The sequence below is a fragment of the Montipora foliosa genome, chromosome 5 (assembly GCF_036669935.1).
Source record: "Montipora foliosa isolate CH-2021 chromosome 5, ASM3666993v2, whole genome shotgun sequence".
In the NCBI taxonomy this organism is placed as follows: Eukaryota; Metazoa; Cnidaria; class Anthozoa; order Scleractinia; family Acroporidae; genus Montipora; species Montipora foliosa.
The window spans coordinates 3,551,040-3,565,326 of NC_090873.1; the positions used below are offsets into that span (position 1 = coordinate 3,551,040).

The window sequence follows — 14,287 nt, forward strand, 5'->3', positions numbered from 1 at the left end:
AAGGTATCAAGATATCATCGCACCTACTTATGATTCAGAGTCTAGCAAAGGGCAAAGTACTTCAATCCTGTCACATGAGTCATGTCATAGTACTCTGCGCTTATTGAAACCATTGCAAGAAGTACATGTTCTTACCCTCAAACTTCGGTCCTATAAGATTGTTTCATTCTATACCGTCCTCCTTTGTTTCCAAAGCGACTGTCGAACGCACTTCAATAATCCGAGATTATTACTAATAAGTTCCCCTATAGAACTGAAATAGCGTGGATTTTCGTCTGAAGGAACCCCACTGGCTTTTACTAATTTCGTTTATGCTTACCAAAAGATCCTAAAGAAACACGACCGAGTTTATAAGTTACCTATTCTTGTTCTTACGCTATTAGCTATGGTCAGTAAAAAAAACACCCTTTACTTAACCAGAACGCCTCGGGGGATCATGCTATTGTTCGTTGACAGGACAATTCGTCAAAATTCAATAGCGTCTTTAAAACAAAAAGGACACAAAGCACCCATTTCCCCCTTCTGGATAATTCTAAATTCGATTAAATCGTTTCCAGAAGATATATGTAATAATGCAGGCATTATTCCCACTGATTACTTGGCAAAAATTGAGGCATTTTGTTAGTAGAAAATATTTTTCTTTCCTGAGGCTGATTTTGAGGGGCAAGTGGTGTAATGATTGTTTTCAGGGGATGAGCAAGTAACAGATTAATTTGAAATATTCATATACTAGGGTATTAGTAAATTAATGTTGGGAGGCTCTACGTTATATTGCTCTTATTCACAATGAAATAGAACTCGAATCACATGTCAATCAAACCATGAATTGAGAGGGAAACAAACTGCTTTTATTCAGTTAGCTCGCCATCGAAACCACATGCTAAGTGCGAAGATCAATTTTGGTAGGTACAAATATTGAATTAAAGCGCTGTGTAGTTGCCACTGGATGATAGAAACAGAATCTTTGGTCATTCCGTAGCGCCACCATTTTAACTATTTTATTTAACACTACTGATATCATGTTATCTGGCATTACTTCTTTGCGAAGCTTCAAAGCTGATATTAATTAAATGAGTAACCATAGCTTCAGTGCCAGTGCTCTGACGAAAGTGGAACAGAAGTTGAAGACAGTCGTCAAAAACCGAACTAAACGGCCACCTTAGCGCAGAACATCGCGAGCTAACTCACCTACGCTTTGTTCCTAAACACATCTTTAGGATGCATTCTCTTTAAATATGTTAGATTTCAGAAAGATATAAAGATTTGCAAAACTGGCCAGATTGAAAAATCCTGTGAGTTTAATGTGGCCAAGAAGAACTTCACAACATTTGTATGAATTCCACCTCAGTAACAAACGTTTGTTATGAAGATCGTAAATTTTAGAGTAGGAGAGCACCTATCGGATCGTTTGGCTAAAAAAAGTTAAACAAAAACTCCGGCCACTTCATCTCGAAAATAATTAAATTTGCCTTTAGGCGCCCCTTAGGAAACTGCATCTTTGCAATAACAAACTATATTTCTCTCAAAGTGCTGGCGCTTTGACTCGAATTGGACGCTCTTTTGAACAGAAACAAATCTTTAACAGCACTGTACAGTAGTTTGACGTCCAGAATATATTCTTAGTCGAAATTAGAGAGAGATTAATCCTGCAGAAAAAGTAACAAGTCGATCAATTTAAGAAAAAATTAATCATATTAGATTCGATAGTCATCCAATTGAACAACAAGTTTTTGCCTTCTTCCGTCTTTCGAGGCCATCATTTTTACCTCTTCTTCAGGGGCTGGTTCCTGAAAGGTGTAATAACTCTATTCCATGGATAAATGTGCCGGAATAAGGCACATTTATCCCTGGATTAGACTTATTATACCTTTTACGAACCGCCCCAAGTTAACAGAAGGGGCAAAAACCCGCTGTAAAGCCGCAGTTTCATTTCATTTAGCAAATGTTTATCAAGACTATTCCAATCGTCCCAAGACCTGAAATCACACTATCAATAGATATTTTCAATTACGTTTAAATTAGATTTTACGAGTATTGTTTGAGGTCATCAAAAGCTCGGATCAGTGGAGCGGTCAACTTCTCACAAAGTAGGTCGCAATCAACTTTGATTGTAAGTCGAAAATTCCCCTTTGAAGTAAAAGTCTTTTTCTGCTGCATAATCTGTTCACCTGGATACATTTTGCTGCACATGGCACTTTGGGTCACGTGGTCAATTTAAACCAATCCGGGGCCGATGAAAAAAGTGGTGAACTTTATAGCTTAGTTGAAAGAGGATTATGTTTTTAATCTGTGATGCAAATCAACTCCTCACTGTGACTTACAAATCGAATATAACTTCCCGTCATAATTCTTCTCCTGACAATCTACATTTTCACCTTTCGAAACATCATTTAACTTTTGTATTTACGTTAAATTTTGTGATAGTGCCTTTCTTGAGTTCTTTTATTTACAAAAAGCAGTAAAATCAGAAGTAACTAAATTAAGAGTGTAACATTTTTACAACGTTGAAATGCCCTTTTTTAATTTAAAAATACACAGTTTGAGACTTTTTTTGAAAGAGACTGAAATTCAGTGATAAATGCTAATTACTATCTTGTCCTTTCGACGCCATGTCGCTCAATATCGGCTTTTTGTTCATTACCCGAAGGGATCGGAAAACCTTCCTACCCTTCAATTACTCGTAAAATGGAATTAATTCTACGATAAACCTGTAAAGAGGAAGCTGGCGCGGAAATGACTTATACTTCTGAAATCATTTATTTTTCAGAATTCAAAGAACATTCATGGTCATTTCGGTTTCAAGAAAAGAAATAGGGTCACATTACACAAATTTTCATTCTGAAAATAATCATGCAACTGCTTGGTTTAATATTGAAGCGATTGGAAATAGTTCAGTTAGTCCACGAGTTATGGAAAGTAACTAGAATCATTGCATACGTCGTCAAAAACATCCTACTTATCTCCAGTACGAACGGGGGACAGCTATTCTTATTTTCATAGATTTAATTTTCCAAAATCCTGAATTCAAGATATTGGCAGTCAAAATCCTGAATTCAAGATTTTGGAAGCCAACATTCATAAAAGCTAACCTTAGGCCTAAAAACTTTTGTTTAGGCCTAATTAGGCCCAAGGTTAGCTTTTATGCATGTATAGGATACTTTTTGTATTTCTGTATTTCTGAATTCAGGATTTAGGCCTTCCAAAAGCTTGAATTTCCAAAATCTTGAAGTCAGGATTTTGGAAACTTAACTCGAACTCTGATATCATAACTCTGTGAAAATAACTCTATTGCTAGTCAACCTCGTCGTTCATTGGACGTTCAATCAAGTCGACGACCAGTTACGAAGAAAATGGCGTTGAAATTATTTTGCAATTATTGCAAATTACTCTTTCGCATCGTAAATGCGTGCAAGTTCTCCAAGAATAAGATTGCTATGAAAGGCGCTAGCGTTTCAGGAAATAATTAAAAAGTTCACTGCCATATGCTGAAGCACTTGAAAATACAAGAAACAGTTCACATTTCACGTTGTAGGTTTACAGAGGCAAAGAAATGTTCCAAAACTAAAAACACATCACGGAGCGTACACAGCCATTTTCATTGCCTAAAAAACAATTATTTATGTTTTTGTCACTGTTGGCTGATAAAGCTCTTTCCCATTCTCCTTAGTCAAATGTTTCAGGGAAAGTATAACCATCAATTATTCCTGGTCATCACCAGGCAATGGACCTTTCATATGTCATAGAACCCAGAAAACGTAAATAAATTGACGAAATAATTCGAGTTCTACTGAAGAATAACCTCCGTTTGAAGTCGAGACGTCAGCTCGGTTAAGATCACGTGACTGGCTAAGCTGCGAAATGACTCTATTAGAATAAATAAACTGAGAACACCAGTGGATTTTTAGACGGTGATTGAAATGATTACTTTATGGAGCTTTCTCGAAAGTTGTAATTAATCACTATTAGTTATTTCTTATGGCAGGTCTTGGTGATCAATCTTACTTTAACAGCCGCGGTATATAGTAAATAAATTTCTGGACGGGAACTTCATCACGTAGTAAGAAAGCATCAAGCATTGTTATAAAATTTCTTCAATAGGATTTTCCTATTTGTTAAAAAAAACATCATTAACGAATTTCAACTATTTGAAAAAAAAAACTGTTCAACACATTTCTTTTACAAATTAAGTGAATACACGACTAAACATTTGATAATCCTGCTCGAACTGAATTAAAAGTTGATTGAGGGTGGAGAAAATGTCAAATTAATCTTTTTAGCGTGTTTCTATATTTAATATTTCAGATAATTGGCAAACTCATGGGGTTTCTTTTAAACACATTTCAAAGAGATTATAGATGTTACAACAACAACAACAACAACAACAACAAGGTTTATTCGTACTGTAAAGGAAACTAGCTAAATAACAATATGTGAATTAAAAATACAGACAGTACATGGTCTCGCAAAATACCTAAAAAGGTAAACTATATTGGTGACCAAACAGAAATAGGAATTTTAAATCTGAATGTAATTTCTCGCATAATAACAACGGCAAGACTGTGTTTTTCAGCCCGTCGTCACAAACTTACTCTTGCAAGAATGCGATTCGTTTCTTCAGCTTTGTTTTCCCATAACAAACGTCTACAAAGGGGAGACATTTGTGACAAGGGATGGCCGCAAGTCAAATCTGGTAAAGAGGTTGTCTCGCTTAGAAATGCAGAACAAATTACATGCAGGATTTTGCCGTAAGAGTCAAGAGGAAGACAAAGATTTCTGTACTAAACTTACTGCGATTTGTTTACTTCAATCTTGCAAAACTAGCTAAAACTATTGCTTCAGTTTCGTCGATGATTGTCTTCTAATCTCCTATCTGTGCGTGTGATAAGTAAGAAGTCAGAAATCCGCGAAAAAAAAGTCGAAACGTGCTTTGTGTAATAATGACTCCAAAAATTCTAACGGACGTGTTTTTAACTCTTCCGGAACTGCAAGTGAACAATGCGAGGATTTTCCATCGAGAGATTGCCGATAAAGGGCATAAATGACGTTGTCGCGACGTCGGAAGTGAACATATACCTGAAGGTCTAGAAAACATTCAAAAGCCAAGCGTGCCTTATTTAACAAAGCAAATCTTTTTGCTATACTGAAACGCTATACAGTTGATAAGGACCATATTCGCTTTTGAAGTGACGGTTCTGTACAGATGTGATTGATCGTAAAAATTTGGTCTTTTCTCTTTCTTGTTCTATGATTGAAAGCCGAGAGCTGCAAGCATAAATAAACAATGATAAAAAAGTATTTTAAAAACATATACACAGTTAGCATTGGTGGAAATGTATTTTTTTCCAGATGATTTGCTCAAAAGCAGGTGTTGAACGTACGACCGGCTTCCGACAATTAGTTGTGGATGCTTTTCCACTCAGTCAGCCTTAAGACTTAAGAGGATCATTAAACTTGGTTCAGACGTCACTTCCAGGCCTGAAATTGTCGAAATGCCGAGCCTTCTCGCAGTGAAGGTGATGACAAATGTTGTAAATGTCACCTTAATCCCTCTAAATGAGTAAAAGACATGACTTTTTGTATGATGACAACTGTGATGACTTGGGGATGTGCGAGTGATTATGAACATGCAGGATTTCAACTTACGAACTTTTCAGTAACCATTATTTTTGGATCCTATAACAGTTTCTATTATTTTTGTTCATTGAATACAACGCTGAGCAGCTCTATAAGTTTTATCTCTATTTTAAGGCATTTGACAACGAAGTTTAAATGCAACGTCCAAATTCACTGAAATTGGAAATTCTCTTTCTTCCTTACGCAATAAGCTGCAATAGTCCGATTTTTTTAAAAGGGCGATCTCATTACCATTGGAAACATGTTTTGAGGGTATTAAAAAGATGAGATGAGAATAGTCCCTAACAAAGGAAAAAGCAAAAACAATTTTATTTAAATAGTCTGGGTGATTGTGCGCAAGCATACCAAAAATCTGCCGAAAATAATGCAATTTAGAACCGGTCCCGCTGTTTTGAAAGCAAATATGAGTGTCCAGCTCCTTGAATTGAAAGTTTAAAAGCCAACTTGACAACCACGCAGAATTTTAAATTGACTTCAAGTCATTAAAATGATAATTGTTCAGTCATTTGCCTGAGAAGTGGGGACAACTTTTCCATCAAAGAAGACCCAAATCAAAAGTGTTAATTTCCTGTCCACACTAAAATTGTCGTAAGTCATGATTTCGTACTCTTCTCTGTAACTCTGTTTGCTGTAATATACATTTGTTTTTCAGCAGATCGTCAAAGCTCTTCAAAGAAGAGCGGAAGTAATGTGGAATGATAAAGGCCAAGAAAGAAAACATTAACCTTCCCAACATATGATTGGCTAAATCGAGGGAAATAAATAACTTATCATATGGTCTTTTCGGCACAACATCCCGAGACGTGCAATGAAGACTCTGCTCTGCGTCGTTCTTTTTTTATGTAAGTAGATAAAGCTATATTTTACTGTTGGAACACTGATTTGACCAACGACCGATTTTCGGTAAAACAATGACTTGGTAACGTTATAATTTTAATTTGTTCTTAGCGATAAAATTTAGAGGCAAAAAGATTTCCCGCCTGTTGGAAATAAACTAAAAACGATGATCACAAATAATTAAGCATTTCATGTGGATTAAGATCTTGCATTGGGATAAAAGAATGTTTCCGACAGAAACAAAGCTCCCTTAAGCAAACTTGCCAATCTACAAAAGCGTTTAATATAAGTATTCAAAACGATTTCGATTCATTAATTTTGAAGACAAATTTACTTTCCCTGAAATAAAAGATAGGAAGATTATCGCAGTCAGCCAAGCAACTTAACCCTTTGACTCCCAGAAGAGATCAGTATGTAAATTCTCCTCACAATTTCAATGAAATTTCAGTCAGACAGGTATTGAGAATGAAGATGATTATCAGCTTATCAGGTGTGACCTTGTCATAACACCAAATTCTCATGACTACGTAACAAAGAACTCTATTTTACTAGTTGGAAGAATGAACGTTTTGACCTTGCGAATGAAAGGGTTGATAAGCAGTAGCAAGCATTCCGAAAAAGTCCAGGTTTGAACAGTATTAGAACCCATGACCATAATGCTCAAGATACTGCTAACTTTGATGACCTATTTTATGTTCATTCCCTAGTTTAAATACATCACATTTTATTTTCCTGATTTTAATAGTTTAGTTAGCTATAATAGACCTAGTCGGCTAACTCAAATCTCCTGGGATTAATATTCTTTGTGTATTGTATTTGCATGCCATGAATGTAGTATTCACATTTAAATGATATGGAAATGCCTGGAACAAAACTTTTTATTCTCAAAGGATTTGAATTGGGTACAACACTGAGTTAGCTGCTTAGATCTATTCATCAAAAGAGCGAAGAGATTGAATAGTGTTTCCACGTGACGTCACGACGGCCATGTTGGTGCTGACCTAAACAGTGGAACGGCCGCCATGTTGGTGTACCCAACTGATCCTCCGGGAATTGAGAATTGAATTGTCGTGCAAACGTTTTTTTTTTGTTTCGGTGGAAGAGCAAGGTTAATGATCACGTGAGTGAAAACACTCTATACAGGATGGTCACGGATTGCACAAAACAAGACATTTGAATTGATTTGCGTTATTTTGTTGATTTCAGTTTACAGTATCCCCAGTAGGCTAGTTTCGAATTTTTGCATCAACAACAAAAGAACAGAGTCGAGGTTCAGGGGAATAATTAGCGTTTTGTTTTGTTCAAAACAAAGGAAAATGCAAATGATTCCCATTAACCTCGATTCTGTTCTTTTGTTGCTACACAATTGGAAACTAGCCTATTGGCGCTCCATCGCTGGAGGTCAAGACACTCAAATAAAAGTTACTTTCCTTTCCTAACGTAATGGGTGTCATTTAAAATGAGCAACTCTTGCTTAGCCGCCGGTGAGAAAAAAAAACATTGCACATCTTAAAGAGGACAACAGAATTCGGAAAATCAAATCTTAAAAGTTCTACTTATCGTTTGCCTTATTTTGCCATTTTTCCTTGAAAATTTCCTTTGATATAAACAACAACGATAACGGGTACTGACGTGAGACGCGTGCAATTTCTTCTTCAGTTCAGTGGCATCACAAACTTCCTTGCAATGTGAGGTTTGTGACGTTATTGCAGGATCAGGCCCATGCCTCTCACGTCCATAGTCGTGGGACAGATGACTTCAACCTTTCTTTTACCAAAATTTTCTCCCACATTTAGGTGGACTCAAGCCGACCACACGGGCGTACTACATAAATGAGAACAAAGTGAACTGGGAACAAGCCACTGAGCTCTGCCGGAAAAATGGTTCAATCTTGGCAGTAGTCGACTCGCGGCAAAAGATCGATAAGCTATCAAACATGCTTTCATCTCTAGGACATCAAAGCGATAATGTCAAGTTCTGGATTGGGTTGAAAATTAATCAATCTATAGAGGAATTTGTGTGGAGCACTGGGGAGATTGTAGAAGGATCTTTCCTAAATTCTACATGTGGCATAAATCCAAACTTAAACAGAAGAATTTATTGGTGTTTTCTATTCAGGAATGTTAATGCTAATTCTTCGTGTTTCGAGGCAAAGTTATGTAGAAACGCTTTTCTAAGATTCGGCTTCATATGCCAGTCTTTATCTTCTGCAGGTAAGGCCAGCCAGCTCTAAATTCTTTTTTTAAATATCTATTTTATCGTCAGACTAATTTTTTATGAGCTTCTCTCGATATTAATATAAATTGTGTCTACTGAACGTTCTGCCAAATAGAGTAGCACTTAATAATTGACTCAGTTTTCCTCGAATAATACTAAAACCAATAACTGCATCTTATTAATCGTAACTATTACAAAATTCTAGAATCTGATTGGTCATCAACAGCCCTGATTTCAGCATTAATCATAACCAATACAATTTTCTCAAATTTGATTGGTGCATTAACTACTCTATTTTTCACTAATTATTTTGTAAGGTTGAATCGGACAGTGAAATCGGACAGTGGGCTGTAATCGGATACGTGAAATCGGACAGTTACATCAGCCAATCACATTAAGTGCACTCAGCTTAATCCACCAATCACAATTTATCGCAATCACCATAGCAACTACCACTTACCCTACCAAACTGGGATTTTCCAAAATGGACAAATTTGTAACAGTGAAAAAGGAATGCATTAATTTTGTTTTCTCGGAAATTGTAATGGTTATGATCAATTGGTAACAGGACTTCGTGTCATCCAATTTGGTCTGTAATCATATGAGTGATTAAACAAATCGGACTCCCGCTAAGAGGTCGTCTGATTTTGTTAATTACTCGTATGATTTCAGATCAAATTGGACGGCACGAAGTCCTATTAACTTTTGTTCACCTAAATTGAAATCACCTTGGAGTCGTAAAAGTACATGGAATTGCATCTAGATTTCGCAAAATTTGCCAATACAAGAAAAACATACATTTGAACTGCGGATAGACTCGGAAGCATGTAAAGAAATTTGATCGTCGCTTTTACAATCGCGCCTTAAGTGTCAACGAAAAAAAGCCTGAAAAGTCAGGCTTAAACGTGTTTTAAACACATATCACGGGCTCCCTGTGGGTGCAAGTCCCACTAAAGCCTGATTTTTTGGGGGGTTTTGTTTCGTAAATGCGTTAATCAAAAACTCCACGTGCTTTTATCCGCTCTTCAAATATACTACTAGCTACGGCTTTATTCTAAAAAAAGCTTCATAGACAGCATCATAAATGATTACTAAACTGGCTACTAAAAAAAAATGTGTATTAATGATTCTAACAGATTGTTCATTTATCACCTCTGCAGAAGTGCCTTCCAACCTCTCTTCTACTATCTCTCCTATCACCTCACCAACAGAATCTGCTTCCAAGAAGTCAACTGTAAGTTTAAATTCAAACATTGCTGTCGAACCGACATCAAGTCCTCTTGCAGAGGAATCTACGACAGCAGCATTGCAGCTTGCGACACCAACTTCTAGAAACACAGCAACAAATGCCCTCCACGCTCAACCAACACTGACTATGTCTACACTTTCACAGTCAATTAGACCTCCGGACAACAGAAAAAGTATCAGCACTTCTGTTATTTCACACAACATAGCATGGACAACAACATTGCAGCCTGCGACATCTACTTCTACAAACATAGCAACAAATGTCCTCCATGCTCAAGCAACAGTGACCGCGTCTACGCATTCAGAATTAATTAGAACTTACAACAACAGGAAAAGTATAACGAGTTCTGTTGTTTCACGGGAAAAAGTGGAGAGTCGCTTCAACGCCAAGTTAATTACTTCAACTTCTTCGTTTTTAAGTACCATTGCAGATTTTGAGGTTAACGATAGGACAGAAACGGATAATCCAGTAAGTTTCGACTCCATTAAAAAGTAATATCCATGATCATCAACTGAATCCATTCACAAAAAATCACTCCAAAGGAAACTGACAGGTATCATGAGTAGTTAAATCTAAACGTTGATCATTTGAACCTAGTTTCTCAGTAACACAACCGCGTTCTGATTCATTTTCTTTTGGAATGATCATTGTTAAAGAAAACTAAAGACTGTTCACGAAGTCAAGACCGCAGTGACAAGAAGCAATTTGCCTAATCAACCAACTCCTAGAAGTTCTATGGGGGTTAAAAGTATTGCTGAAAACCTCGGTCTAAGATTGAATTCCTTAAAATAACCGGTCGTGTCTTTCTTCGTGTTTGGATTGTTCCTGTTGTTTTGGGCATATTAGTGAAACGAGGAACAATCCTGACAAATCAATCATCAAGACAGCAGAAGGGTTTTTAATTCGGAATCCTCAAATTTGATAACATATTCTTACATTCCCTCGAAGCTACAGAGACTACCCTCGTAAACTCGTACAAATCCTGATTTTTATTCCCAGATTTTCAAAATCCTTTTATTGTTTTAAGATGACTCTTCATAGTGTATGGAGTTTCGTTACTCATATGTCAATTGACATTCCAACGTAAGATAAAAATCGCACTTGGTCGATCTCAGTTTGAAAATGAGGCTTAAGTCACTTTCAATAATGACCCATTGGTACTTGATAGCAAATATTTTTCAGCGCTTATCGCCGGCTGAATGCATTTGTATCGTTATTTCATTTGTTAATTGATTTTGATGTCACGGTGGTTACTTGAAAACCTCTGTATTTCGATTCGTGACTGACGTACATCAACGCGCAACTGGAAAGAGAGTATAAACAGTTGGCTAAAATTTTTTATCGCTTCTTTCTTTTGCCAGGTTTCAGAGTTTATTAATTTTGTGGCATCTCTTAATCCACAAGAACCGCAGTCGCTAGAGGTAAATATGGCAGAATTAACCCACAGATAGACCGACAAGAAAGAGACTACCAGGCGTGAGGTGTTAAAAGAACCCTTAATTCTTCCCCTTCGGTTTTCTTTGTTTGCGTTCAAAAGACCTTGAAGGGGTTAAAGCAGACAACAGAATGTCAATTAAACGAATGCTTTACGTCGTTTAGCAAATTTAACTCCTTTGGGGGGAGGGTTGGTTTTTGTTACACACGTTTGCCACCATTTTTTAACATTTTTATTACAATTTCCTCATTGCTGTTTGTTGAAATCAAAGGAAACTATGAATCAAATCGCGATTCGGATCTCAACCGAATTCAACTCGGATTCTTGAGATCAACTCGCGAATGCAACTTATTTAATATGGGATATAAAATTTAATGAACTCGTTGTGACGGAGACAGATTAAAAGTTATCTTCATTTTTAAGAATCAAAAATGGTTTCCATGGAGCATCTTTAATGCCAATTTTTTAAATGCGAAGATTACTGACTTTAGCATGACATGACGTCACTTTTACCTCTGCCTCAAACGCAACACTGACACACAGGGAGGGGCGGCTGTACACAGGCTACGTTAAACTGACTCTAAGTTGTTCATTGACCTTCACGCATTCGACATAGAAAATTGATGAACAAAAAGCGTTTGAGTATTCAGGTCAGTACAATTAGGTTAAATAAGATCGTCTTACTTTACAACAACTGCTGATTGTTAAAGCTCCTAAACTATAGTGCTTCTACGTTTAGTTTTGCAACATAAAAAGTAGGAAACGTACCCATAAGAATTGTATGAACTATCTTTGTCACAATTCTACCAACCATAAAAGAATGAGAAACTTCGAAATTCCGTATTGCGCCTTCTTTTTATGGTTCGTAGAATTGTGTGGGCTAAAACTGCCGAACTTTGAAGTTCGTCACTACCTTTGCTTCATTGTAGTTCATAATATATCTGTTATAATGTGCGCGATTAATTAACGTGTTAACGACCAGCTTGGAAGCTTCAGTGCACCGATAGGTTACACGCAAAAAGCAACGTTCACAAAAGAGTATGATTACTGCACACATCTTAATGCCTTGATCTTCTCACTCCCACAGTTTAAAATGACAAAAAACAAAAAAATATATCATTAAATATGACTTCAATGCTCTCAATATCTCCTCGGAAAGTTTGCAATCAAAGTGTTTTTCTTTACAGCTCCTTACAGATGAGTATCGAGATTTTGCGATATCCATGAAGACAAGTGGAAACAAAGACATTGAAAAGAACGTAATTGAATCAGTACAAGCCATCGAAGACTTTGCATTTAAATATGCTTCCTTTAACTTGAATTCCTCCAAAACCCAGGAAAGAAAAGAAAATCAACATATTGGTAAGGAAAAGGTGCAGTCTTGTTCAAGTCAATTAGGTATTCTTCACATGGCGGCACATTTAGGGCGCGTTCGATTGACCCTATTCCGATATTCCGATACTGATCATGACGACATTGTCCACGTGATTGTAGAATGGAAGATAGCTTAAGAGTATGTAGAACAACTGATGTGGCTCCAACGTGTGTTTACAGGTTTGTCTAAAATATAAAACAAGAAATATGAAGATATTTATCAAATGGGAGATAACAGCCATATGGGCATTGTCAGTCCGTAGCAAGAAATTCTCCGAACACTTTTCCCGCGACAGCGCGGACTTTCCGGCGTCCAATGTGATTGCCATTGATTTAATATAATTCTTGTTAACTTTTTGATCCATCTTGTACTTACAGTTATTCAGCTATCACTTGTACCTAAGGGTTACACACAAAACTTTACGTTCACAAACGATTACGAGGAAGATGAAGCAACGAGAATTACATTGCCTTCCCATATATTTCGTAATCAAGGTAACTATCCCAATCATTATGACAAAAATAAAGAAAAACGCATACTGATTTGTCAATTTAGTGAAATAACTGTGCAGTTTTCGCGGTTAGCAGGAAATGCAGATCTGTTTTAATGTTAGTCAGCGGTAGTGAGGTCTTGTGCATGTGCTAGCCTAGAAGATTCTATCGGGAACAAAATAAACTCGGCAAACAACCTCTTCTGATGTTGTTACCGAAAAAGGGAAAATTCAGTAAATAAAAAAAAAAAAAATATATATATATATATATACATAGAATTAAATGACTAAATGAAAATACCCAAGATTCCCTGCGACTCTGAGTTTCGTACCGTCTTGTAAGTCATTTTTGGGTATCATTCCCGCGCTGGGAAGGTGGGGAGTGTTTTATACAGCACGATTACTTCTCAATAGGCCACTTTCGATATATTAAAATTCAGCTTGAAAGAGAGGTTCAGAGGATGAAGACAAAGGAAAGTGGATGATATGCTAATATATTTTTTCGCATTCATTGCAACTTGTTGCTATTGATGGTTTGCATTTGATGTCAAGGCGGCCATGTTGGTGTAGAGAACAATGCAGTAAACTGTCTTTTTAGAATTGTACTCTATTATTGTACAAAACGTCTGGGGCCATTTTCTATTGTTTTGTACACCATGGCCGTGGCAACATGGCCGTCTCATCACGTGGATGCAAACCAAGAATTGTTTTTGTTCTCTCTGCCTCACTATCAAGTGGAATATTGATATTTCGAAAATGGCCTATGGTACTTGAATAATATGAAAAGCTGACCCTAACCCTAATTTCCACAAGGAGTACATTCTAAAATGCTACATCAGAGGAAAATTAAAAATGATTTCCGTCCGCACAGGATTTCGAAACTTGAGTCACGCTCAGGGTTACACTCCTAAATTTTAAAAACGTCGTTTAATTCTCTTTTTTGTCTACAATCTTAGACACTGTGGTCTTCAACGCCCTGTATCCTGACCTACATAAATATGTCGCAAACTCTATTGCAAGGTAAGCTTGTGGCTCTTAAATATATAGAAT

At 36.7% G+C, this 14,287-nt stretch overlaps 1 protein-coding gene and 1 long non-coding RNA gene across 2 annotated transcripts in view; one reads left to right on the plus strand and one right to left on the minus strand.

The window, feature by feature from the left end:
• The window catches only part of LOC138003399 (uncharacterized), a 72,367-nt gene that overhangs the window by 45,635 nt on the left and 12,445 nt on the right, over positions 1–14,287 (minus strand). The window lies entirely within an intron of this gene.
• Positions 1–14,287, plus strand: part of LOC138003394 (adhesion G protein-coupled receptor L3-like) — a 42,344-nt gene that overhangs the window by 979 nt on the left and 27,078 nt on the right. The window contains exons 2-8 of the mRNA XM_068849442.1: positions 6,287–6,476; positions 8,268–8,684; positions 9,849–10,405; positions 11,299–11,358; positions 12,560–12,734; positions 13,125–13,241; positions 14,194–14,257. Of these exons, the coding sequence (XP_068705543.1) occupies positions 6,443–6,476; positions 8,268–8,684; positions 9,849–10,405; positions 11,299–11,358; positions 12,560–12,734; positions 13,125–13,241; positions 14,194–14,257 (1,424 nt within the window). The 5' untranslated portion in view covers positions 6,287–6,442. The remainder of the gene's footprint in view (positions 1–6,286; positions 6,477–8,267; positions 8,685–9,848; positions 10,406–11,298; positions 11,359–12,559; positions 12,735–13,124; positions 13,242–14,193; positions 14,258–14,287) is intronic.